This window comes from Bos grunniens, chromosome 24 (assembly GCF_055505025.1).
Source record: "Bos grunniens cultivar Pamir isolate PY7600 chromosome 24, Bosgru_T2T1.0, whole genome shotgun sequence".
NCBI classification, from domain to species: domain Eukaryota; kingdom Metazoa; phylum Chordata; class Mammalia; order Artiodactyla; family Bovidae; genus Bos; species Bos grunniens.
The window spans coordinates 3,718,729-3,745,996 of record NC_141188.1 but is presented as its reverse complement, the minus strand read 5'-3'; the positions used below and the strand labels follow the sequence as shown (position 1 = coordinate 3,745,996).

The following is a 27,268-nucleotide window of genomic DNA, read 5'->3' as shown; positions in this document are numbered from 1 at the left end:
CCACTGCTGTCATAATCACCACCATCATCTGCAGTGGTCCAGCCAAGAGCATCAGGGCACAAAAAGAATTAAGCTTATCTTTTTTTTACTTCTGTTTTTTTTTTTTTAATTCAAGTGGAGTTGATCTATCATTTTTTATTATTTACAGGCATACAATATAGTAATTCAGTGTCTTTTCCTGATTGTACTCTATTGAAAGTTATTACTAGATAATGATTATAGTTGTGCTACCCAATTCATCCTTGTTGCTTATCAATTTTATACACAGCAGTCAGTTTTTCTTAATCCTCTACCCCAATTCACCACTCCCCCTTCCCTCTGCCATTTGGTAACCACTGGTTTGTTTTCTATGTCCCTGAGCCTGTTTCTATTTTTCATACACATTCGTTTGTATCATTTCTTAGATCCCACACATCAGCGATCTCATCCAGTGTTTGTCTCTGTCTGACGTGTTTCACTGGAGCATAATAATCTCTAGGTCCATCCACGTTGCTGAAAATTGCAGAATTTCATTCTTTTTTATGCCCATTGAGGTTTTTTTGTGTCTCTCTTCTCAAATGTCAACGTCATTCCACTGGGTATAAAAGATTATGCCTATTGGCCAAATTGCGATGAACTCTCTTAACAGCCCATGGTACTGAGTGGCAAAGCTGGAATTTGAACCTGGACCGTTTCAATCCCATATTCATATTACTATGTTATATAGAGATTTACCACCAGGTGGCTCGGTAGTAAACAATCTGCCTGCCAATGCAGGAGATGCGGGTTCGATCCTTGGATTGGGAAGAGTCCCTGAAGAAGGAAATGGCAACCCACTGCAGTATTCTTGCCTGGAGATTCCCATGGACAGAGGAGCCTGGTGGGCTACAGTCCAAGGGGTGGCAAAGAGTCGGACATGGCTGAGCCACTGAGCCCACACACAGACACACAGATTTAAAGCTTTATGTTTAAGGTACTATTCACTGACCACTTTCAGTCGTGTGATTAGGAAGTTTTTCTTTTCAGAGTATTTCACGTTATGCTCCATGATGAATATTATCAGACCTAGATTTCAAATATGACTGCACTTTTATCCTTATTGCCCTCTCCTGCGCAGCCAATAATCTGTGTGATGAAATTTTGATCAAGCGACTGATTTCTCATGTGGCTTATTTTAGGGGCGTCCTCTCCTAGAGGAACCAGAATAGTGACAGAAGCTTTATGACCCCCTCACTCCAAACTGCACTCATTTTCAGAGCGAACGCGTCACTGTTATTAGAAGAAGTCCTCGTCTTCCCTAGCCCAGTAAAAGGGGGTACTTTGACCGTGTCAGGGTGGACTTCCTGGGGCATCTCTCAGGAAATCTCCTGGACTCTGGCTCTTCACTTCACAGAGTCGTTGACATCTTTGAGGAGTTAATAAGGCTAGGATGCTTGCTGCACATGGATTCTGAATAACATTTTAGGAGCTTCATGGATGCAAGACGCCCATCAATGAAGCCAATCTGGACCCCAGAGGACAACGAGTTACCTGGGTGCAGAGCTGACATCTAGGCTGGATGTTCCCTGAAGCTTTTGGCTCCTAGACTGTTAACCCTTCTGAGCCTGCAAACATGGCCTTGAGAGTGCTAGAGATTCTTACTCTATGTGGCCGGAAGCAAAGGCAGGGCCTCTGCTGTGTAAGACCCACCCCAGCTCTCCTCCTGCTGGGGCTGAGTGCTGCATGGCCCATCGGCCACATGCTGTCCTGACATGAAAGGAAAGAGCTACCCCCAAGGGAGCTGTGTGGTTTGCCCAGAGGGTGCCGGTGGGAGAGGGCGCTGCTTGGCGGGTGGGGTTCTGCAGCTGCCTGATTTGGATTCCATCCCCAGTTAGAGAACTAAGATCTTGGAAGCCTCTCTGGACAGCCAAATTAATTTTTAAAAAAGTGTACAATTTAGTGGCATTCGGCACATACACAGTGCTGCGTAGCAGTCCCCGCTCCGCAGTTTCAGAACTTCTGCAGCATCGCAAAGCGAAGGTCTGTACCAATCAGCTCCCCCACCACCGGCCCCGCCACCCCTCCTCGGATGTACTTTCTGTCTCCAGGAATCTGCCTGTTTTAGGTAGCGTTCAATTTTATGCCTTTCAGTATGACTTGAATTGTCTATCTGCATGTGTTATTTTCATTTGTCACAAAATGTCAATATGGATTATGAAGGCAAAGGGTTATGGACCATTTGCAATTCTTACAGATGCCTTCCTGTTTTAAAATCATCCCAATAAATGTTCTTTTACATGATCTCACGGAGAATGAGATAATTGAATATACCTGGGTCAGACAGTGAACTAATGTACCATTGCTTTTACATAGAAAGAAGGTACTTGTTTCTGTGTAATTCCCAGGGATATTGTCACTTTATTAGGCAGGTTTCTGGGCACATCATAGCAAAGGATTATTAGTACATTAATATGCAACGATTAATTACGTTAAACTTCATTGTAATAAGCTGATTAGAACATTAGGTCGTGAAACGTGAGAAATTTGCTCCACAGCTTTCAGTGCAGTTGTTAAACTACCCTACGAAATTAAAAGATTTGATATATTAAATTAGCAGAAAATATTAGGTAATTTTGGATGGCATAATTGCCAGTGGTTCTAAGCACCACATATAATATCAAGCACACGTCTACATATTTAATCTGAAGGAGATAAGCCATCAGAGGAAATAATTTCTACAAGCACAAAAGTTCATTGTGACCTTGCTTTCCATATTTCATTATCATAAGCAAACTAAATATTTAACAATAGAAAAAGAACTAAGTAAATGTTTGTCTCTCCACTTGGTGGATTAAAAGCGAGAACTGACAAGAGCATAGCACAATGTCAGAAATTCTTTCAGGATCGAGCCAATAAAAGCCAGGGAATCCTTTTACAGGTGCTATGCTTGTCATTATTTCTTTTTTTAAATCCACGGAAACTGATCTTTGTTTAATCAATATTTAACTTCAATCCTCATTCCTCCTGTTGCAAATATTAATGATGCTGTCAACTGTCTGAAGATCCAGGTTCTCCCCGCTCTCTGTCTCTTTCTCCTGTCCTCCTTCTCCTAGGTACAGGAAGATCCTTTCTCCAGTCACTTTTTGGTTTCTCAAATCCTTATTCCTTGAGTTTTAGGATTCCTCAAGCTTTGGCCATGTATCATCGTTTCTTGGCATTCTGCACACGCTCCGTGGTCTGACTTCTGCCAGGGATGTTAACCAGGGTAGGCTGCCTGCAGTAAGAAGCAGACCCTAATACATCAACCCCTCTATCAAGTAGAGATCTCTTTGAGACTCAGTATTCTGAGGCTTTGTTCAAGGCAGTAGGGCAGCTCTTCTCCTCAAGGTCTTCAGGGACCCAGGCCTCAGTTTCCTTGGAGGGTCAGAACACATTCCAATGGGTACTGTTTGAATAAAGCTGAATCTGTAGCTCAGGGCTCTCTGAGAAGTCAGACAGTGGAGCAGGGAGGAGGGAGGAGCTTGAGGGAAGGCAGAGTTAGAGTTTCTTCCAGGTCATGGCATGTTTGCTGTGGCATGGTTGCAGACTGAGGAAATGGAGCCGAGCAGAGGTGGACCACTCCAGGACCAGGTGAGGGACTTGCTGGAGGAGGAGGCAGGAATTACTGGGACCAAGCATCAGGCCAGCTTGGGAGGAGGTGTGTGCTGACTGCGCTCACGCGACGTGGGTGCTCTTGGAAGTGCGGCGGACAGCTTGGAAGGACTTGGTCTGCTTCACTGAGTCGTTTGCACCCAGAGCTTCATGGTTTGTGTCCTGAGCTGGGAGTGGCTTGTGGACTGGGTTAGGGACTCACGGCAGCCCCCAAGCACACCTCATCCATAAGCAGGTCCCCTATCCCGTGCTGAACCTGGAGTTCTGGTTTGACGACATTTTAAATGACTTCATTTGGATCATTTTGAGTGATTTTCTCGTAAAAGAGGAATTTCTACCTGTAGTTTTCAATTTATTGAGTCCTATGAGATGAAACAGTGACACTTTTTCTGTAAAGACTTGGAAAATGTCCTTCATTCTTTTAGACTAGAAAGTATATGTTTACTTCTCTTCTGAATATTTGAAAGTCTGGGTTTGAAATGAAGAACGTGGGAAAAGTAAAAACAGCTCAGAGCATCCAAAGGACAAACGTATAGCTCTCTCTCTCTCCTTTGTCAGGACTCCCTGGAACACTTATGACTTATGATAAGTCATAAGACTTATCATCCTGTAAGTAACATGTTTTTGTCTTTTTTCCTCGTGGGGCTATGTGTTCCTTGACATCACCCACGTTGTTAACCATCTGTCCTGGTGAGCCCAGCCCAGATGGGGAGGCACCAGCTCCTCGGAGCACTGAGATCTAGGAACAATGAATATGCAGATGATGCAGGGATGCTGGGCTGGGTGTTTAGTCGTGTTTTGCGACCGTATGGACTCCAGGCTCCTCTGTCCATGGGATTCTCCAGGCAAGAACACTGGAGCAGGTTGCCATCTCCTCCTCCAGGGGATCTTCCTGACCCAGGGATTGATCCTGCGTCTCCTGCATCTCCTGTGTTGCACTTGAATTCTTTACCTGTTGAGTCAGATTGGCCTCCTGGGTCATACTTCTTTCCTGTTTAACAAATAAACACTGTGTGAGAGAAGGTTCTGGTCATGCATTTGCCGTCTGCAGCCTTCCTGCACCGAGTTCCCTCTGGGGCCCGTGCCTTCTGTCGTCTCGATGCTGGGTGCACGCAGGGTGATGACAGAGCCACACTGATGGATCCGAGCCCACCACCTCTGTCCTGACTCTGGGTTTTACCAGATTCCCCCAGCGTCTGCTTGGTCACCTGCCTGAGGCCGTGGCTGTCAGGTTTCTCCTCCTTAAACTTACTCTCCGCCACCAGCCCGCAGTGTGGTCTTTGGAAAGAAGAATGTAAAAGGTACATTTTAGGGAAGGGAGTTGCATCCATCTCTTTTATGCATAATAAAAGATAAGATCCATGAAATAAGGAACCTGGCTTTGTTTTTTTTTTCCTTTCTGTTTTCAGAACCTAAAATAGTTTTGGGCAAGTAGCAGTCATTGAAGGGTAACGAGTAAAAGAATAAAAACAGACCACATTCTTTCTTCTTCCAATTAAAGGGGAAAAGCCACCTTCAAATGCAATCCTAAGTATGACAAAAAAGAGGAGGAAAAGAAGCACGGAAATAGAAAAAAAATAGGTAGTATAAAATAAAATGTTAAAACTTAGAGTTATAAAAATTATTATAACAATAAATGTGAACAGATTAAATTCACCAGGTAAAAAAAACTTGAGATTATTAAGTTGGATTTTAGAGTAACTCAGTTATGTGCTGTTTCCAAGAGATATCAGGGAATCACAGGGCATAGGGAGATTGAAAAAGGTTGAGCAGGCCAATGAAAAGCAACAATGTTGGTATATTTACAGTAATAACAAAGTACACATTAAGGGAAATATAACCCCAGCCATATAATATTAAAATAAGAGCAAAACTCCACAGAATAGTATTTGGGAACATATGCATATGCCATAAATGTATAAATAAATGATCAACAGATGATACACTTAGGTTATCTGGAGAGTTGGGGTGAGGGCGAAGGTTGTGATTGGGGAAGAATACAAATGTGCTTTCAATTTTATTGATAATTTCTTTTATGATTCCAAGCTGCTTGATGGGCACATTAGTACTGCATACAGTTTTATAATATCTGTTCCATGTTGAAAATAGTTCGTAATAATAAGAAAACCCTCCCCCAAATCTAATTACAAACAACTTCCCGGCAGCACAGGACACCGTCACCGTGACAGTGCAGGTCAGAGGGCCCCCTGGCCCTGAGGGTCATGGATAAGACAACTGAACAAGGCCCAGCCATCCTCTTAGGGAAGGCAAGGGTGTTCTTGCTTTACCAAGACACTTGGTAAGCTACTTAATCTCGTCCTCTGGGAAATGGGTGTGGACACAACAAGAAGGGAACTGCCAGCATTAAAGGAAGCAAAGGATGCAGGTAAGATGCCTGGTATACAGCAGGTGTTCGATGAACTGCATCAGAATCTTTCTGGAAATGAAGCAGAATACAACTATCCACGTAGAGTCAAAGAGAAATCAAATCCTACTTACTCCCTAAACTTCTGGTGCCAGGGCAGACCTGCCTCAAGGTGCGCACTTCCCTCACAGACCTGCCCCGGGGGACACTGTACCCTGTTCCCCACCGCATTCCCCGCCCCCTCAGCCACGGCGTCCAGCGCCTAGTGGACACTCGGGCGTCATCTGGAGAATGGTGGGAGGTATGGGGATACTTGAAAGGGAATATAGACAGATCGTGTAAACACTGCGAATTGAAGGGATCAATTTCAGCGCCTTAACTGCGAACCGGCAAGCATGTAACGCTTACTGACACTTCGAGACGTAAACACCTCTTTTGTTGTCGGCGGATCCACAGCAGTGAAGTGAAATCTGTTCATTTTACAAATATTTCGCGCCTTCTGTGTATGTCACTCGGATGAGTAACATAAGGCAAAACTGATATAAAGTTGGACGATGTAAACAGGGCATCTTCCCCTTTCATCTTACCCACGTTTATCAAGAAAACTCAAACAGGCCACCCTAGTTCCCTCCCTAGCAGCCGGCAGGGTGGAGGTGGGGTCAGGGATTTTACAAAGCCCCAGGTAGCCGCAGGGCCAATCACTGGTTTCTGGGCTTCATTCCTGGGGCGGGGAGCTCGCTCCGCGACCGCCAGCCCTGGAGCGAAGGGATGAACGGTTTAGATAGAGGAGGAGGCCTGCGCACCGCCCGTCTCCCCGCCCAGCACGCCCTGATCGCGCACAGCCTTGCTCGCCGGGGTCGCGGCGGGGGCTGCACCCTGGCGGCTGCTGCGGTCGCTGGACGCAGACAGGTCCGCAGTGCGCAGAGAAGAGCGCGCGACTGTTTTCGGAGAGGCGGTGGGCGGCGACCCACCCCATTAGGATTCGTCCAGTCCCTGCGCGAGCCTCGACTTCCGGGGGGCGGGGGGACCCCCGGGCAGCGCGGATTTCAGCCCGGCTGAGTCCTCGCTACATCTCCGCGGCACCCTGCGGACGACAGCGAAGGCGCAGACAGAGCGCTCGTCCGGCTGACCAAAAACTACGAGGGGAAAGCGGAGCCGGCCAGTTGCGGGGCGCGGCGAGCCCTCTCCACGAACCGCGCGCTGCTCTGCTGCGCGCCCGGCTGTGTCCCCGGAGCTCCGCGAGAAGGAAGCCGCGCGGAGCAACAGGTGCCGCCCGCAGCCTCTCGGGACGAGGAAAACGACCTGCAGGGACGCGGAGCTGGTAAGGCGCAGAGAGAGCTCTCTCTTCCCGCAGGGCTGCGCCGGCCGGTCCCTCGTCCCCGGCTCGGTGGCCGATAAGCGGACGCCCGGAGCTCTTGGGACAGCCTTGTGAGTGCGGGAAGGTCCAGCTCCGGCTCCCGTCTGCGTTCTCTTCCAGGTGGCCCCGTCCGAAAAGACGGTGCCACTCGGCCCGGGCGCCTGGGTTCTGAGTGCCCTGAGCTGGGTCACCCGTAGCCCCTCCTTCCCCGGCAGGCGCCCTTCGCCAGCGCAACCTAGGCTCCCCCTGCGCGCCATGGAGCTGGAGGTTGGGAACTTCAGCGAGGGGAACGCGAGCGGGCTTGAGCCCCCGACCCCGGACCCCAGGCCGCTCTTCGGCATCGGCGTGGAGAACTTCGTCACGCTGGTGGTGTTCGGCCTGATCTTCGCGCTCGGCGTGCTGGGCAACAGCCTGGTGATCACCGTGCTGGCGCGCAGCAAGCCGGGCAAGCCGCGCAGCACCACCAACCTGTTCATCCTCAACCTGAGCATCGCCGACCTGGCCTACCTGCTCTTCTGCATCCCCTTCCAGGCCACGGTGTACGCGCTGCCCACCTGGGTGCTGGGCGCCTTCATCTGCAAGTTCATCCACTACTTCTTCACCGTGTCCATGCTGGTCAGCATCTTCACGCTGGCCGCGATGTCGGTGGACCGCTACGTGGCCATCGTGCACTCGCGCCGCTCCTCCGCCCTGCGGGTGTCCCGCAACGCGCTGCTGGGCGTGGGCTTCATCTGGGCTCTGTCCATCGCCATGGCCTCGCCGGTGGCCTACCACCAGCGCCTCTTCCACCGGGATGTCAGCAACCAGACCTTCTGCTGGGAGCAGTGGCCCAACCAGCGCCACAAGAAGGCCTACGTGGTGTGCACCTTTGTCTTCGGCTACCTGCTGCCGCTCCTGCTCATCTGCTTCTGCTACGCCAAGGTGCGGGGCGCCGGGCGGGTCCGCGGGCCCGGGGCGGCTCCTCTGTCCCCGCACCCCTCCGGGGCCCCGCCCCCTTTCCCTCGTCCCCCGCGAGTTTTCTGCCCGAGCCATCGCCTCCTCCGGCCGCGGCTTGGGCTCACGGGTTTGATGCTGTGCGCAAGTTGCTTGGAGTTTGGGCGACACCGGGAAAGTTTGCAGATCCGGGCGTCCGTCCTGGCCCCCGCAAGCCCTGGGCCCTGAGGTTGTCCCCAGAGGAGGCGGAGTTCAACGCCCACTTCTCAGGAGGTTTTAGCCTTGTAGCCCGCTCAGCCTGCCTGATTGCTTGCGTGGCCGCAGCGTTATGCGAGTGCCAGGTCCTGCTGAGCGGGCCCCTTTGCTGGATGGAGGGCCCGCGCGCGCCCCTCCGCAGCCCTCAACTGGGGTCGGATAGGGGGATTTCCCTGCCCGCGGGGTGCACGGGGCTGGGGCGCCGGCCAGGACCGGCTTTGTGAAACCGCTGCTCCTGGCCACAGAGCTTTGAATTTTATTTCATAACACAAATTAGGCGTCATAAATCCAAATGGTCAGAAGTATTTCCTCGCGGATTCTCCACAGAACGTTGGATGGATGGGTTTGCTGCTGCCGTTTCCTCATTTCAGTCCTTTTAGGAGGAGGTGAAGAATATTAAGTAGTTCAGGTGGCAGGTCTAAAGCCTCCGCTGGGAGACACACAGCTGACACGGGTCTGGTCCCCCTACCCCGCATTTCCTTTCTCTCTGCAGTGCCCTTCCCCCCAGCTCAGCACAATCACGTTCTCTTTCATTAATAACACATGGTTTTGAAGATTTTGTACTGATCTAAAAGTCTTAAATCTTTTACACAACTTGTTTGTGTGTGTTAGTCACTCAGTCATATCTGACTCTTTGCGACCCCATGGACTGTAGCTGGTCAAGCTCCTCCGTCCATGGAATTCTCCAGGCATGAATACTGGTGTGGGTAGCCATTCCCCCTTCCAGGGGATCTTCCCCACCTAGGGATCAAACATGGGTCTCCCACATTGTAGGCATATTATTTGCTGTCTGAGCCACCATATCTGCTTAGTAATCAGGAGATGCAGTGCATTGGGTGAGATCCCCTCTCCCTGACACACCCTCCCCAATACCATCGCCACTAGAGAAATACTTCCGTGACCGAATTCTGAGCTCTGCTGCATTTTATCTTCTCTCTCTCTCTGTTTCTTTCTGATAAGCCTGTGATTCTAGGTCTGTGAATAATCAGGTGAAGTAGAACAGCAATCAGTTCTTATGTTCCACTCATAGTTCCCCCCCACCCCCCAGCAGAAATGTGGACTATGAGCCACCTGGTTTTGTTTGCCCTTCCCCCAGGTCATCTATCTAGAGCAGTGTCTATTTTGAATGGTAATGTTTTCGGATATGATCTGAAAGAATGTCCTGCACCAAAGGGTTGTGCATAAAGAGATGCAGTAAAGGCAGGAAATTGGGAATCACTGTAGCTTAGCTCTTTGATAAATGGCTGGTTTATTCCCTTTGCTTCTAGCAAAAGCAAATCAAAGCTTGGTCTGCACAGGGCAGAGGTCTCCAGTGTGCACTATGTCACTTGATCTGCAGGTGACCCAGTGGGTTGGAGCCACTGTGCATATTTTATTGATAAGGATAGAGGGTTTTGGAGGAGTGAAGCAGCTGATTGAGATTGTGAAGCTGGTAAAGCATTCAGGAAGGATTTCCATGCAGGGCTTCCTAGCCCCCTGGGGGAGGCGGGCCTGTGGGGCATGGGCCTTGAGACTAGAGAGATTCTTAAAGTGTTTGGCTTTTCATTCATCATTACATGGGTTATGCTTGAAGCATATTCTTCCTTTGTTTCCCAAAAGTCTTTGGTCTTTTGGAAATTCAGGTCTTTTTAATGGAAACAACAAGATAAACTTCTAGGAAGAAACCAGCCTACATTTCTGTCATTTGAGAATTTATAAAAGTCACACCTAAGGTGAAGTTTCTAAATTAAAAAATTCAGTAAATACATGATCATTGAGATTTTTTTTTAAAATATGGAAATGGTTTGCCTTTAAGCATAACTGGAAGTTTCTTTGAAATTCAAAGTAATATTTGCATATTCATTCTAGGGCTTGAAAAAAGGTAAAGATTAAAGACTTCAGTTGCTTTCCTTTGATCAGTCACTGCTTTGCATGGAAGGGTTTCACTACTTAAATGTTACATTCAAGATTGGTTGTTACCCCAAGGCCCAGATCAAAAGACATATAAAATCACAGTGTTTTTCTTGTTTTGTTTTTTTTGAAGTTAACAAAGGAATTGCATTCCAGAGCTGCCTTCTGTACTGACAGGAGTTTAGTGGGAGGTCCTTTGCACCTGCCCTCCCCGGAGACCCAGAGTGCGGGGCTGGAGGGTGAGTCTGGGGCGCCCTCTGCTGCTGTGGGGCTGGCTCACTCTGCCCTCGGGGGGGGGTGCTTCTCCTGGGCCCTCCTTGGCCTGACACCAGATGAACTCGTGACCTGCCCGTTTCCCGCACCTGTGCCAGGACGGGTGTGGGCCTCCTGCACACACTTCTGAAAGCACGAGTGACGGGGAAGTGCCCGCTTACCACGTCATCAGCTTCCCGAGAAACGCAGTCATACCCCTTCCTCCTTTGATGGCGAGACCTTCGTGGGGTCCGTCACACGTGTCAGTGTGGGTCCATAGTGTGCACTCATGGAGTGGAACAGAGCCAGGAGAAACATGCTTGGGCTTTTCCTCCGTGGACCGCTCCACTACGTTCCTTAGGCGTTTCGTAGTTATGAGATGTGACCCCCGAGTCTGTGGAAGGACTGAGTGGCCCCGGCCCAGTAACATAGCAGGTAACATCTCAGTTTTCCACGTGGGGCCCCCTCCAGGCAGCCCTCGCTGACGCTGCCTGCCATCTCTCCCTTTCTTTCAGTGACTGGAGTCCTCCTCTGGCGGTGGGGAGGCTGTCCCCAAGGAACCTGGCCCGGTTGGTCCTCGCCGGGAGGGGCCCTGTCCAGCCCGTTCCTCCCTCTTGAAAGTCCTCTTCGTTTGTTCCTGCACAAGCCTCCCTTCTGTCGTTCTCTTCCATTTGATTTTTAATACCCCAGTTGCTGATGGCAGGACAGTAGATGGGCCCATTGTTGCTGTACTGAGAGTGACCCCAGATGTCCCCATAGTAAGTGAGAGGCTTGTCTTGTGGAGGATGCTGAGCCCCTGTGGGAAGTGAGCAGTATTTCGGTAGGGCTGGGAGTTTGGAGTCAGAAATTCACACCCCATGACAGCTGCTTTTCGGGGGTAGGGAATCGTGAAAGTGAAGTGAAAGTGTTAGTCGCTCAGTCATGTCCGCCTCTGTGACTCCAGGGACTGTAGCCCACTAGGCTCCTCTGTCCATGGGATTCTCCAGGCAAGAATACTGAAGTGGGGTGCCATGGCCTTCTCCAGGGGATCTTCCCTACCCAGGCATCGAACCCACTGCAGGCAGATTCTTTACCATCTGAGCCGCCAGGGAAGCCCAGGGAATTGTGAAGTGGTGGATAAATCCCATGGCTTCTCGATCAGGGAGTGCCCAGTGACTCCGGAGGGTTGCATCTGCCCAGACAGAGCAGCTTTCGTAATATGTTCAATTTGATTAAATTATTTCCATGCTGTGGTGCTCCAGGGGGACAGGGAGGTGGCTGGAACACTGTTTCCAGTGTTTGGAGGGACTCAACTGAGCAATTGACCGGCAGTCTCAAGCCCTTAGTCACCCTGAGCTGATTGTCCTTAGGTTTTTCACTCATAAGAATGAACTCAAGACCTGCCTGGAGTGTGTACCACCATCCCGACCCTGTTGTATGGCTTATGGTGCAAATTCTTGTGTGGAACCACAGTGTCTCACATCATTTCTCCTGAGTATGACTCTGGCGAGAGAAGACAAAACTAATTTCTCTAAGGAAGGAAACAAGTGTCTCCTTGGAAGCCTCCCTGATGGGCCATTAGTTGTAGAACCTTGCAGAAAGGTGGCCTGTCAGCTATCAGCGTGTTGGAAGGCAGTCTGTAGTTTTCCCGCACATCTAGGATTTAACATGTAGCAGGGACCTGGAATTGTGGAAATGTAGACTCTTAGGGGAAACCAGGTGGCAGGGAGGCCAGCGGGGATGCAGGTATGGGCAGCGGAGTGGGTCTTTCTGGAAGAAACCTCGGAGCTACCCGCACCAGAGCTCTGCCAACAGGTGCTCCGGACACAGGTGATTAGAAGACCAGATGTTCATGGCAATCCACAGTCGTCATTACTCCACCAGCTCATGTGAATTGCAGCTTGCGTGATTTTGTAAACCATGGTCTTCCCTTTGCAGAACATCAGGAAATGTCACTGCAAAGTGGACAATGAATTGTGCGGTCTGAGGCAAACCGATTTTATCAGTCTGTGTTTTGCAGGTCCTTAACCATTTGCATAAAAAGTTGAAGAACGTGTCAAAGAAGTCAGAGGCATCAAAGAAAAAGGTAAAACTCATGGGTTTACATTCTCTGTGCCGTTTCTGGAGCTTGGTTTACTGTATACTCTTAGCTCTCCTGCATCCTCCTGTGAAATTATGGTTCCTGGGTTCAGCGATTTGAAATGAACATCTTAGCCCTGGGCAGAGAGGAGACACGGAGAGTCAGCCGCTGAGGGTGGGCAGGTGACTGAGCTGCCTGAGAACGTGGGCGGAGGTCTGGGGAGGGGCCAAAAGGTGTGTCTTCTGGATTCTGAGCCTCTGGAGAAGGTGTGCTGTGGGTGACTGGGACAGGGTGTCAGGTGGCTGGACCCACAGTTTGCTTGAGCAGGTGGTGCTCGTGGTAAAGAACCCACCTGCAAGTGCAGGAGTCCCGAGTTCCATTCCTGGTTTGGGAGGATTCCCTCGAGGAGGGCACAGCAACCTCCAGTCCTCTTGCCTGGAGAACCCCATGGACAGAGGAGCCTGGCGGACTATAGTCCATGGGGTCGCAGAGACACGATTGAAGAGACTTAGCAGACACACTTCTTTTATTGTGTATTTACCGTCTCTGATGTGGAGCCAGGAGGCCCCGTCTTAATTATCTTTCGAGCGAGTATTGCTGTATCCCTCCCTGAAGCCTCGCAGCGGTTGCTGTGCTCTGCTCTCTTCCTCCCAGTCGGGTGCTGGTTTGGCCCCCTGGGGGCAGAACTGAAGATGGGAGCGGCCTCAGGGGGGTCCAGCCCATCTTTAATTGTCTTTCTCATTCTCCCCTGAATCCCGATTCCCACAAGCTTCCCCTGAAGAGTTTGACAGCATCTAACACCCTGCAATTTATTATGTTTCAAACCCAGTTTGAGGGAAAGCTATTTTACAAATTGGGATTAATTTACCTCTTACTCAGATCATATCCTGGAGAAGGAAATGACAACCCACTCCAGTATTCTTGCCTGGAAAATCCCACGGAGAGAGGAGCCTGGTGGGCTGCAGTCCCTAGAGTCACAAAGAGTTGGACACGACTAAGCAACTGAACTGAACTGAAAGATTAGTGAGCATTTTAACATTTACATTGTTTGGTTTTATATGTATATGTGTACATTTGGGTGTGTGTGTGTGTGTATATGAGGCATGTGTATTGTTGTTGTGTTAGTTGCTCAGTCATTCCGACTCTTTGTGACTTTGTGGACTGTTGCCCGCCAGGCTCCTCTGTCCATGGGATTCTCCAGACAAGAATACTGCAGTGGTTGCTCTGCCCTTCTCCAGGGCATCTTCCTGACCCAGGGATCAAACCTGGGTCTCCCACTTTGCAGGCTGCTTCTTTACTGAGTCACTTTACTAGTCTGAGTCACTAGGGAAGCACAAGACACTCACATGTGAGGGAATATATTATATGTGCTTAGGCGCTCAGTTGTGTCTGACTCTTTGCAACCATGGACCATAGTTCACCAGGCTCCTCTGTCCATGGGGATTCTTTAGGCCAGAAAACTGGAGTGGGTATCCATGCCCTCCTCCAGGGGATCTTCCCATCACAGGGATCAAACCCAGGTCTCCTGCACTGCAGGCAAATTCTTTACCATCTGAGCCACCAGGGAAGCCCAAGAATACTGGAATGGGTAGCCTTTCCCTTTCCGGGGGATCTTCCTGACCCAGGAATTGAATCAGGGTCTCCTGCACTGCAGGCAGATTCTTTACTGGCTGAGCCACCAGGGAACGTATATGTAAATGCAATTCTTCCCACGGGAGAAGTTCTCAACATTTGGAGGAGGGAAGATTTCCTCTTCTATTCTCACAACCTCTGACCCTTAATAACCACTGAACAGATGTCAGATTTCTTTTGATGTATTTAATTACTTCCTTGTTTGCATAGAATAAATAGTTTGTGTATGTGCATGTACCTGGGTCTAGGCAAAGGCTAGCAGACATGTGTAGGGAGTAGGGTGGGAAGAGGGAACGGGGAGACGGAGGGGAGGGCCCAGGGTGGAGAGCCAGCGTGTCTCCGCCTGGAGGCGGAGGTTGGGTCGGCTCCGCTGATGCTGCTCTGGGTCCAGGCAGAGAAGAGTGTTCCTGGGTGTGTACACACTCAGTTTCTGATGGATCATGGAGTGATGTGAGAAGATCTTGGAGGTTTATTCATTTCAGCTGTACCCATTTCTGGCTCCCCGCCTCAGTGGCTGCATAGGGCCCCTTCCCCTGTGCTGTGTCCATCCATAAGGGCTCCACTTCGTTTGAAGGCTGGTAGCGCTCTTGGGGTGGAGGGTTAGGTTCAACACAAACTTGCTCAACAGCTCTCCTGCCTGTTTGGAGGAAAATAGAGAAGAAGAGTGTGCTTTTCTTTGCCAAAATAGTACTGACCACAGTACAGAGCCCGGCCTTGATTAACACTAGGCTCGGCTGGACCTAGAGAAACGTTTTCTGGCACAAGGCTGATCAGATAGGAAAATAAGATTCTTAACAATTTCTGGAAGACTTCCCAGTCAGGTAGACTTCCCCAGGATGGTTCCTGGTAATAGGGAGGTATATGTGAGACCCTCGTGGTACCTTCTTAACCATGAGGTTCTTTTAACAGCTGCTCTTTTCCCCCATCTGGCTTGGAGTAACTCAACAAGCTTTTTGGCTGTCATTTGTACAATTTACAAAATGTTTCTCATCAGTCTCATCATTTAGTCACTTTTTCCTTCCCTGCCAAGTTCCATTAGATGGATTATGAGCAAAAGTCTTTGAAGGAAAAAAAATTCAGATGTCTCAGATGGCTTGAAAAAGAGCATCTCACAGGAAGAGGAGAAATTACTATTTTTCAGATACTTTCAGTGCAAGAAGTAAAAAGAAGGCAGGCTAATAAAAGGCCCAACCTTAGGTATAAGAATTCATGCAGAGACTTGGCACATAACCTTCAACGAGGGCTTCTTCCCTATCCAACGGTGATGCTGTGGTCCTGCACGCTACATGGACAGATGGGAACGTAGGCGATGCATCGGGTGTAAACCCATTTGTGATTCAGGCAAATGATACTGTAAGAAATGAAAATAGCCCCCATCCCCACAGAGGGCCTCATCTCCTCACTGACTTTTCTAAGGGGAAGAGCAGAAGCAGGTTTGGAACCTTTCCGAGGAGGCGGTGTGGGTCAGCCCGGGTGCGGTCAGCACCGAGGAAGCTCCTCAGCCTTCTCCTCGAGGTGGGAGAGGTCGCTTGCTTTTGTTGTGGCTTCTGCGGAATTCTTCACTGATTCTTCAAGCACTCATGAGCTATGTAGGAAGGCAGGTTCCTGGGTGGGTACGTCATCCGCACGACCTGTGGAAGCAGCGCTGTGGGCCGTGAGACCCCGATACTTGAATTTTCATGAAGTGCTGCATAACGATGGCTCGCTGACCTGCTGCAAACCCAGGTCTGCGGTTGTTGTACAGTTGCTCAGTCGTGTCCGACTCTGCGACCCCATGGACTGCAGCAACCAGGCTTCCCTGTTTCTCACCAAACTCGTGCCCATTGAGCTGGTGATGCCATCCAGCCATCTCATCCTCTGTTGACTCCTCCTCCTCCCGTCTTCAATCTTTCCCAGCATCAGGGTCTTTTCCAATGAGTCAGTTCTTCGCATCAGGTGGCCAAAGTACTGGAGCTTCAGCTTCAACATCAGAACACCCAGGACTGATCTCCTTTAGGATGGACTGGTTGGATCTCCTTGCAGTCCCAGGGACTCTCAAGAGTCTTCTCCAGCACCACAGTTCAAAAGCATTGATTCTTTGGTGCTCAGCCATTATTTTGTTAGTACAGTGGGTTATTTTGACCAGATCTTGACCTTGAGGTGGTGTGTTCCAGGCGCATGTTTTCTGAGTTGGGCGTGGGTGAGGGCGCTGTTCTGTGGGTGGATGTCTTTCTGCATCCCTCCCACGTCTTCCCAGTTTCGTGGTCCTGGTCCTCTGATGTGAGAGAGACAGAGGAGGGAGCCATGCGTGTTTCTCCCTGGACACCTTGATGTGCTGGCATCGCGTGAAGCTGTGGCTGATATGGAGGCCACTCCTGTACCAGCTCGGATGGGCTGAGATGCCTATGAAATAGGCAGAAAATAAATAGTGAACCTTTGTCGACACATAGCTGGGAGCACAAACATTGTATTAAACAAGCATTCTGTTAAAGTTTTTTGGGAGCATCATTTGATAAAAGATAAAGTTTATGTAAGTACCCATTGATATTCTTTCCTGATTTATAGTGCAATCTTAAATCACTCACATTTCAAAGCTACAGGCAGACCAAGGAAAGGAACCTTGCTCATGGTTCTGAAAAGACCAGTAGACCTGCTAAAAATAAAAGGCAGGTTTTGAATGACCTTGGGTAGACATACACAGAAACAAACCCTCCATAGAAAAGCCACCCTGCTGACAGTTGCCCTACAGGGATACAGATACAGTGTGGCTCTTATCTGTAAGCTGTCGGGGTGTAGTTCTGCCCTCAGCTTGTTACTTAGTGAAAACCTCCTGAAAGGAGCAGTGAAACAGAATATCCAGAGAGCATGCATTTTGTGCTGCACAGAAATGGCCTTCCTGCCTTAGGAAGGACAGTGGGTGTGCTCCTTGCTATTTGTAGGTGTAATTGTGTCTAGGTGGTTACTGAATCATCAGGAACACATCCCATACACTAACGGGTAAACGGACGGACAGCAGACGATCCTTGACTTCCGGGAGCGGGGTGCTGGTCTGCTCTGCGTGTTGTGTGTGCGGCAGCCTCAGTCTGGAAACCTGTCGCCCTGGAAACCCTGTGGTCAGCTTTATACCCGAACTGTTTGAAGGTGTTAAGTGGGCCAAGTCCAGTCAGAGAATCATCAGGTTGGGTCACCCCAGTCACAGGCCAGGAGGCTGAGGCCCAGGGAGGTGGCCTCAGTTTTCAAAGGTCATCAAACTCTTGGCTTTTGCATGGCCCGTGGCACCTTCTGACCATCGCGTGGTCAGAGTAAACATGAGTGTAACTCCCATCTCCGGCGCCCTGACCGCCCTTGCTCCGACCTCGTCCTGAAGTCCAAGCATCTCCTCTCCCGTCTCTGCCGGGTTCCCTGGCTTCCAGCCTGCCTCTTGGACAAACTTCCTCTCCGAGTCAGTCAGCTACCCTGCGTCTCTTCTGGAAGACTTGCTATCTTAAGCCTCATGTTCTGGGCACTGTGGGCTGTGACAGTCAGGTTCTAACTCACAGGAAGTAAGAGCAAAGTCATGGCATAACATAAGAACATTCCTGCAGGGTGGAGGTCCAAGCTTGTCCTGTGAAAGGACCTGTGGGTCCACCGCGGTTTCCTGGTCGGGGAGTCCCTGCTCCGTGGTTGTGAGGCTGGAGGGAAAATAAGCACCTTCCTTCTCTCTCTCCTTCCCCTCCACCCTGCCTCCCTGAATTCATGGATCCCAGTGGGATTGCTTCTCTCCAGGGGCAGAGTGGACAGGGGACCACCGGGCCACGCTTATAGCTCCTTTAGGGGTGTGACTGCCACATGAAGGTCAGCACCAAGAGCAGGTTTAGGACGCACTTGATTCTGTGGAAATGTACAGGAAATTCCCTCTGTCAGTGCATGAGCTAGAACGCTGTTCCTGTCTGTTGTGATCAGCATCTCTGCTTTCTTCCCTTCTCCTCTGTTGTAATCAGCGCCTCTGCTTCCTTCCCTTCTCCTAGACGGCGCAGACGGTGCTGGTGGTGGTGGTGGTCTTCGGAGTCTCCTGGCTGCCCCACCACGTCATCCATCTCTGGGCTGAGTTTGGGGTGTTCCCGCTGACCCCCGCCTCCTTCTTCTTCAGGATCACGGCCCACTGCCTGGCCTACAGCAACTCCTCCGTGAACCCCATCATTTACGCCTTTCTCTCCGAAAACTTCAGGAAGGCTTATAAGCAAGTGTTCAAGTGCCACGCCCGCAAGGAGTCACCTCTTAATGACACTAAAGAAAATAAAAGTCGACTAGACACCCCACCATCAACCAATTGTACTCACGTGTGAAAAAAAGAGTATTATTTCAAAATGTGGTATTTGCATGCATGTGGACCAGACAGAGAAATACACTGCAGTGTTAAGCAAGGCAGTAACTTGCTATCTTAACAACAATTCATATTATATTGATTGAATTCCACTTGTGTTTAAAAAGTACTTTGATCTACCTGGAAAATCCCTAGGTCTAGTGAAGGCCATTTCTAAATTTTATTTTATTTCTAAATTCTATTCCATAAGCAAAAAAAGAATAATATAGTTTTATACATCTTAAGAAATGAAAGTTTCTCAAGAAACTTTATTTAAAGACTGTAAAGAGTCTATAATAGGACTGTCTAGATTTGTATTCTTTGTAGGATAAGGAAGAAGGGCCTGTCAAGGTGGTCAGGAATATTTGTGATCTACGTATTTTGGAAACAAATGTAATTAGAAAACACATGCTTTAGTTCTTCAATTTTAAGATCAGTGGTAATGTTGAAACTATATGTGTCTCAGATACGATTATGGGCACTTGATCCTGAGTTTTATTTTTGGGGCCGTTTGTATTAAGACATATCCATCTGATGGAAATAAGCTTATTTGCACATTTGCTGCATCTGCTCCGAGCTGTAAGCAGTGTATGCGGCTTCTGCAATGTGCTGTGTCCGTCTGCAGTCATGAGGTCTCTTAAGCTCATCTCAGGCAGTCAGCAGCAAGATCCTGGGTTGTCAGCCATCAGGATGTCAGTGAAAAACTACGCTGTGAACTTAGTCTTCGTTGAGATGACCAAAAAAATCAGGGAAAACCACCACCTGAAACTATCCTCATGGTGGAAGCTGTGAATGAGTTTCTGAGAATGAAACTGGACATTAAAAATTTACATATTGACACACACATATGTATATTTTAAGGTATTAGCTATGCCTTGAGTGGAATCTACTCAAAAGGAGAATTTTTTAAATGTCAGTGAAAATGATGTACAGAAAATAATTTCTATGAATTCAGAATAATGTCTATGAATTATAAGCCACATGAGATAATGGTCATGCCATGTGAGGCAAGTTAGTAAGCATAGTAAAATGTCTGGTTCAGATAAACTTTGAAAAAACAGTCTAATGGTTGGATATAGCTGGGCATATCATGTCCAAACAAATGCTTTTTTCATCAAATTTGTAATGATGTCTAATGCATATTTATCCCAAATATTGCTCCCTCTAGAAATGTTAATTTGGGGTTCAAATCATCATAACTTAGTTTCAAATGTAGTTTTTGTGACAGTTTTATATTTAATAATGAGAAAATGGTATGAAAAGATGAAATGATTCTATATTAGTAAATAATTTTCAGACTGCAAGACTGATACATTTTAGGATGACACAAAAGCAAGAAAAAATTTTTTTAAAAGAATTTTGTGTAATGCATACCTGAGTCATATGAGGACTTCATGTGAAATATCAAATTTTGGATCAAAAAGATCAACTCAATGTAAGTCTTTGCATGTTAGCTTCTCTAGTTTGTGAATTTATTTTACTAACTATATTCCTCCAGCTAAGAGTATTTACATTTGCCACATTATAAATAGTTCTCTGGATAGAAGAGGAGAAAATTGTCAGAGGATGGGAAATCATGACTTTTCATGTTTGATGGCCAGGGGAAAAATTGTACATACACCTATGTGAGTATTTTTAAGAACAATGTAATTCCTTTGCACGGAAAAATTTTTGCACTTTATTCAAATATGGCAGCAGAAACATTTTACTCTGATGACGGTACCGCACGAGTTTTGTGGAACTTGAAGCTGCCGTTGCACACGCCAGGACGTCTTCTGTGTGTGTGGATTCACGCAGCTGCACAAAGAGGCGTGTCCTGCTTGGACTTGCTCGGCTGGCAGTGGCTCCCCGCACTGTGGCCGCTCTCTTCTGATTCCCACGCACACAAAGGAAGCCTTGGAACAAACGCAGGAGCCACTGCTGCCCTATTCGGGCAAGTGCTGACATGGGTTTGGACATGATGTACTTACCCTTGTCATGCCTTGGTCACTTCCAGATGCTGTCATCTCCGATTTGCAGAGCCCAGAGCGCCGGGTATAAATGCGCATTGCTTCATTTCACAGGCCGGTGGGCTCTTCTGTCCAGCGTCATTCTAATCAATTCCTCTTGTTTAGAGTTTACGTTGTCTCCTCCTCAAATGAGTTTCGGTGGTAACGGAGGTCTGCAAAGATGTAAAACTGCATACAGTTTCCTGAGTGAGGGGTTCCAGAAGAACTTGTATCTGCAGACCAAGTACTTCCTGGGGCACCCTTGTAATCATGTGTAATTAATGGGGACCCATTCAGAGGCCCCACCCCCTCTTCACTGAGTAACCCAGACCCCCCCCGCTTCTCTTTCCCCCCAGTACTAGCAGCCAGGCTAAAGGAGATACACCCGCTGCACCTCCCCACCCCCGGTGCGCCTTTAAAGTCCGGATGCTGGGTAAACCTCGTTTTTCTGCAAACTTCAAAGAAAAATGATGCTTTCTCCTTAGACTTGGCTGCCCTAGTGGCCCAAGGCAGCTGTTATCTTTCTGGGCCTTTTGCTTTCTCATGGGGAGATGGCTCTGGAATATTTAAATAGCGGGCATACTGGCTGTTTCATATGCATAAAGCACGATTTCGGTTCCTTGCTGATGAATATGGGGACACGGTTGAGGAGCTGGTCTTGTCCTGTCTCCTCAGGAGTTGCTGAGACAGAGTCTCTCTGCTGCTCCGACCATGTATGTGCTCAGCAATGTGGGGGCTGAGCCCATTTCTGAGTATCTTAGGGAAATCCTTTTGCTGTAAATGGAACTATTTTACTCCACACACTGGGGATCAAACCGTCGTCCCCCTCTCCTCTGCATCTCCAAGCCCTGTGTGCTCACGTCCTACCTTGCTCCGATCCAGAGTTCCTCACTCTGACATAAGCCACAGTAAAATTCCTCCATCGCCCCAGGCGTATCTGTGGAGAGATGTCTGAACTGCGTGACTCATGCAAGGCTAAAAGCTTCTTGTGACTCAACTTCAAATTGTGATCCTGAGGATAATTGCATTTGCTCGATGTCTCAGATACATTGAGATGGTGCAGAAATCATTCCTAGACGTTAACTGATACCCAAGGTCAGGTTCTGGGCAGTAGAGGATCCCTTCTCTCTCCACAGATGCCGTACGATCCCCAGTGCTTATGCTTGAAGCAGCATTACATCAAGGAAAGCAATGTATTATATACCTTTGTCATGTTCTTGCTGAATAATTTATTAAATGTGTACAAGAACCACATAGTCATGTAAATTGAATCAAGAGATCAAAATGGCTGCTTCTGGAAACTTACCTAAAATCTGTCAATTTCCAGCTGCACTGATTGCAAATATCTTCCTGACTTTATATTTCTAAGTGATTTTCTCTGTAAGCTAGTCATGTTGTTCTGGGTCATCAAAAAACGTTGCATATTAAGTTATTTGTCAAGCAGATGTCAATGACTCGTTTATCTAAGGATGTGCTGATTTTAAAAGTTTCCACATAGCTAGAGCAGGTAGCCTAAACTGCTGATGGTGACTTGTTATCTTGGAAGGAAAAAAACTGCAAAAGGGATTCAATTTATGCTGTATTTTAACATTTTCCTTTTTAAAAGTGGAAAATTGAGCCTCCAGAATCACGTAAAAAGCTTCAGCGTCCCTGGTGTGGGCTGGGTGTACCTCAGGCAGCTGTGTGCAGGGGAGCGTGCCGGGTGTTGTCTGCGTAGCTCAGGGGCCTCTGTTTGTTTTCCCGTGAGAGCACCGCATGGCTCTGATGCTGGTTTCTTCTCCTCTGTGGGTGTGAGTGGCCAGTGCACGCACTCCACCCTCTGAACATGGGACTCGGCCGTGGGCAGGTCTGCTCGTGTGGTGAGGTCTCCAGGAATGGCAGCAGGCCTGGGCGCAGCCCCTCTGCTGGGTCCTGCGCTCACGGTCAGGGCCCTCCCACAGCTGTTTTCAGGTCTTGGAGATTGGGGTTCTGTCCTGGGGGCATCAGGAGTGGTGGGGACACCTCAGCGATGGGGAGTGGAGGGGGAAGGTGGCGGGTGACGTCTCTTCCTTTGGTCAAACTTTCCCTCCGGGTCTGTGAATGTTGGCTAAGTTTGCTGTATTCACACAATTGTGTGAAAAGCCAATTTTGTAGCTAAATGTTTTCGTGTTGCTTTGGGGTAGAAAGCCTCATCCTTTTTGGTCTCTTTTAAATTGAAGTGTAGTTGATTTACAATATTGTGTTAGTTTCTGGTGTACAGCAAAGTGACTCAGTTATACGTATATAATACAGATTCTTTTTCAGATTCTTTTCCATTATGGTTTATTATAACATATTGAATAGAATTCCCTGTGCTGTACAGCAGGCCCTTGTTGGCTACTATTTTATATATTGTGTGTGTATCTGTTAATCCCAAACTCCCAATTTATCCCTTCTGCCCCTTCTCCTTTGGTAACCGTAGTTTTGTTTTGTTTTGTTTTAATTGGAGGACAATTTCTCTACAATATTGTGTTGGCTTCTGCCACACAATAAGTTTGTTTTATATGTCTATGAGTCTGTTTCTGCTTTGTAAGTTCATTTGAATCATTTCCTTTTAGATTTTGCATATAAGGGCTGTCATATAATATTTCTCCTTCTCTGACTTCACTCAGTATGACAATCTCCAGATCTATGCATATGGCTGCAAATGGCATTTTTTCATCCTTCTTTCTTTTTTTTTAAATGACTGAGCAGTATTCCCTTGTATGTGTGTACCACATCATCTTTATCCATTCATCTGTCAAAGGACATTTAGGTTTCTTTCATGTCCTGGCTGTTCTGAATAATGGTGCTGTGAACACTGGAGTGCGTGGATCTTTTTGAATTACGAGTTTTCTCTGGATTTATACCTGGAGTGGGATTGCTGACTTGTATGCAAGTCCCATTCTTTTTTGCTGGGGAATAGTTTTCTGAGAACCTCAAGAAATGGGGGGCTGTGCCCCCAGTTCTCAACATTTTAGAGAAGCCACCGGCCGCTGGCTGCTAGAATTGATGGGAACTGGAATCTGCCACTTAGACTCTTAGACTCTTAGGTAGTGGGATCAGCAAGGCACCCTGGGGTTTGGGGGGAGCTGTGCAGTCTGCTGTCGGTTTTCTTTGGGACATCATGTTCTGCAGAACCTTATTTCAGAATATAGGGTGTTTCCTATTGAAATGAGAACTCTTTATGTGTTCTGAAGACCACTGTGGATCCATTAGGCTTGTTTTCTCCTTTCAGCTGGCTTGTTTGGGGCTGTCATGCTAACCTGCCTTGAGGTGCGTGGAAATGTGGGAGTCTGGGCGCTGGTGCTGGTGGAGAGGGAGCTCAGCCGTCTTTGAGCGTGTCCTTCACGCCTTCAGCGTCAGAGCCAGTGGAGGGCCGACTTCTGGCCCCGCGGGGCTGACCAGCAAAGGAAGCCCGGCTCGTCATGCCTGGCTGTAAGCTGCAGACTCCAGGAAAGTGCGCCGCGTCCCTGTTTCTATGTGGGTTAAGGGGAGCAGGGGGAGCGTTGGGATGGAGCGGGCCATGCCAGGCCCTGGAGGAGCGCGGGACTGGTGAGGAGATCCCGTGGAGCCCGCTCCTCCAGCCCTGGGGAGTCCACTGGCTCCTTCAGGGCCCTGGCCTGGACTGGTGAGGAGATCCCTCGGAGCCCGCTCCTCCAGCCCTGGGGAGTCCACTGGCTCCTTCAGGGCCCTGGCCTGGACTGGTGAGGAGATCCCTCGGAGCCTGCTCCTCCAGCCCTGGGGAGTCCACTGGCTCCTTCAGGGCCCTGGCCTGGACTGGTAAGGAGATCCCTCGGAGCCCGCTCCTCCAGCCCTGGGGAGTCCACTGGCTCCTTCAGGGCCCTGGCCTGGACTGGTGAGGAGAACCCGCGGAGCCCGCTCCTCCAGCCCTGGGGAGTCAGCCAGCTTTCAGGGCCCTGACGGAGCGCGGGAGTCGGGGGGCGCCTGGTGAGCAGCCCCCGGCCCCCCTCCCAGTTCGGCTGGAGGGTCTCTGCTTTCGTCTGCCTTCTGCTCTCCACACAAAACTTGACTGGTAACCAGAGAACTCTCACACGAGGCCCGTCCCACCTGCTGGCTAGGTTGACTGTCTGACTCTCTGTTGTTCCCTGCTTCTGCGACTCAGACGTGTCCTTTCTTGTTCTCCCTGCTGTTTCCTTAAAGTCACCCATCATTTCTATGCTCAGGATCTTCTGAATTCGGTCATCTCTGAGGGGTTCATGTATGGCCTGGGCCCCACCCCCATTTTCAGTTTTTTTTTTTTTGCTGGTCTGATGACTCTTTCCTGGTTCCCTGGCCAACAGTCCTCCCTTTAGCAGTGAACTGTCAGAAATGCAAACAGGGAGAGCACATCACTTTTCTAGGGAGCACGCGTGAGCAATTTCTGCATAGAACCAAAGGCAGGGGAGCCGGTCTGCAGGCATGGTCTGCCTGGGGGCCCTCTTTGGGGGCTGCCCATAAATAAGTTCATCCTCTGGGAGTGGCCCTGGTCACCTCTGGGAGGCTCTGACTCAATGGATGGTGGGAGGACTCCTGCTGTCTGCCTGAGGCTGCAGCGGGTCCCCTGCACTTGCTCTATCAGGCTCCTCCCCGACCCGCTGCAGCGGCCAAGTGCATCCATCTGTCTAAGGATAGCCCACCATCCTTGGACTTGAACTTCCCAGTCTTTTGGGAGTGAAGATGAAACATCGCTGGGACTTTGGGACACAGAATGACCAGAATGTAAACAGATGTCTTGTCCTTCAGCATTGGTTGCTGTTGTTGGGCTTAGTCACTCAGTCATGTCAGACTCTTTGTGACCCCCGTGGACTGTAGCCCACCAGGCTCCCCTGTCCATAGGATTTCCCAGGCAAGAATACTGGAGTGGGTTGCCATTTCCTTCTCTAGGGTCTCTTCCTGACCCAGGGATCAAGCCCATGTCACCGGTGTCTTCTGCATTGCAGGCAGATTCTTTGTCCTCTGAGTCATCAGGGAAGCTCTGTTAAACAAGATCTCCACTTAGAAACAACAGAGATCCAAGAAAGAAGTGGATGGGGATCATGTTGATTTCCAGTGGGAATCTCATCTTGCTGAAGGGGAAGAAGAATAAGGATGCGGTTTGGGTACATTTTGTCAGGGTCACCTATCAGGGTCACCTTTGACTATGAGAAAATATTGTTCTAAATGGAAAGTGTGTCATTTTTCTTCTAAAGAGACCATAGCTGGTATGTGGATGTAGCTAAAAATCAATGTCAGTGAACATGAAATGAGACCAGGGGTGTCGTAGGCATCCTGCGCTGTTATCTTCAGAGCCTTGGGGGCCTCATAGAGACACTGGCGCTAGGAGATACTTAGTGAGTGAGCACACTCCTGGGTTTTTGATGTTTTCAAAATAGGTCTGAAAGTGAAAGCGAAGTTGCTCAGTCATTTCCAACCTTTTGCTACACCAGGCCTCTCTGTTCCTGGGATTTTCTATGCAAGAGTACTGGAGTGGGTGGCCATTTCCTTCTCCAGGGGATCTTCTTGACCCAGAGGTCAAACCTAGGTCTCCTGCATTGTAGGCAGATGCTTTACCGTCTGAGCCACCAGGGAAGTCAAATAGGTCTACCGTGGATAAAGAGTGAAACTTCATGCTTCTCTCAAAATAAAACCTGATTATAATTTAGGAATATTTATGAGCCGGGAAGGGATACATCAGTGTTACTTTCCATATGTTGGTTTTCCAAGAATCATGGTTTACTGCCATGTAACGATTGAAGATCTGACAATGAGGGTAGAGATGCAAAGATCCCTTGAATATCAGTGACCACATGTTTCACTCTCTCACCTGACCTCTGCCCAAGTCAAGAAGAGAGTTGTGAAGTGTTCTAGAAAAGATGATGGACGTTAGGGGACTTGAGATTTGGTTGAATTCTGCTGGTAAATTGCTGTCTGCTGGGAAATGCTGTCTTTGGTGCCCTCACATCAAAGAATTTGGTTGAATGAGTCCCAGATCTTCCCTGGTGGTTCAGAGGGTAAAGAATCTGCCTGCAATGCAGGAAACCTGGGTTTGATCCCTGGGTCAGGAAGATCCCCTGAAGAAGGGAATGGCTACCCTCTCCAGTATTCTTGCCTGGAGAATCCCATGGACAGAGGAACCTGGCAGGCTATAGACCATGGGGTCACAAAGAGCTGACACCATAGCTATGAATGCTGAATAAAACCCCAGACTGACGGCATATTTGAGTGAGTAGGGGAGATCCAGAGAATCCTGATATTCTGCCTTCAGCTTTGAGCAGCCGTTCTCAAATGTCACTGAGCCTCCGATTGCCTGGAGTTTCTTAAAACTCAGCTTATGTGGCTTCCCCTCCACGTCTGATTCAGTAGATTCAGGGTGGGGTCCCCAATTTACACGTCTACAAAGCTCTTTGCTAACGTTGATGCTGCTGGTCTAGGGACCACATTTTCAGAACTACCGTCTGATTGATGGTTTTAGAGGTGGAGCTTATGCATTTTTTTTAACACTCCCAGGTGTCCAAAGGTGTGGTGAGCCATCAGGTTGATACACGTCTAAATTTCTGTGGTTCTGTGGAAAAAAAAAAAAAAAAAAACTGCTTCTGTGGGACCTAAATCATTTAAATTGTATTGCGTA

General features: G+C 48.7%; 1 protein-coding gene across 2 annotated transcripts; it reads left to right on the top strand.

Annotated features, from left to right (window-relative positions):
* The first annotated feature begins 6,753 nt into the window (after positions 1–6,753).
* GALR1 (galanin receptor 1) lies at positions 6,754–21,913 on the top strand. Of its 2 annotated transcripts, XR_015153370.1 has the most exons (4): positions 6,827–8,252; positions 10,543–10,648; positions 12,661–12,726; positions 18,339–20,733. XR_015153370.1 is itself a non-coding variant. In XM_086372110.1 (3 exons), exons 1-3 carry the CDS (start codon positions 7,587–7,589, stop codon positions 18,654–18,656), a joined length of 1,050 nt encoding a protein of 349 aa, XP_086228236.1. In that variant the 5' UTR covers positions 6,754–7,586; the 3' UTR covers positions 18,657–21,913. The 2 variants fall into 2 exon arrangements, 1 of the variants encoding a protein (XP_086228236.1); XM_086372110.1 differs by lacking the exon at positions 10,543–10,648 and having other exon boundaries at positions 6,754–8,252; positions 18,339–21,913.
* The last annotated feature ends 5,355 nt before the right edge of the window (positions 21,914–27,268 follow it).

Coding starts and splice junctions, on each gene's coding strand:
- GALR1 (XM_086372110.1), top strand. CDS start 7,587: ATGGAGCTGGAGGTTGGGAACTTCAGCGAGGGGAACGCGAGCGGGCTT. Junction 8,253..12,660: donor TCTGCTTCTGCTACGCCAAG/GTGCGGGGCGCC, acceptor TGTGTTTTGCAG/GTCCTTAACCATTTGCATAA. Junction 12,727..18,338: donor CAGAGGCATCAAAGAAAAAG/GTAAAACTCATG, acceptor CCCTTCTCCTAG/ACGGCGCAGACGGTGCTGGT.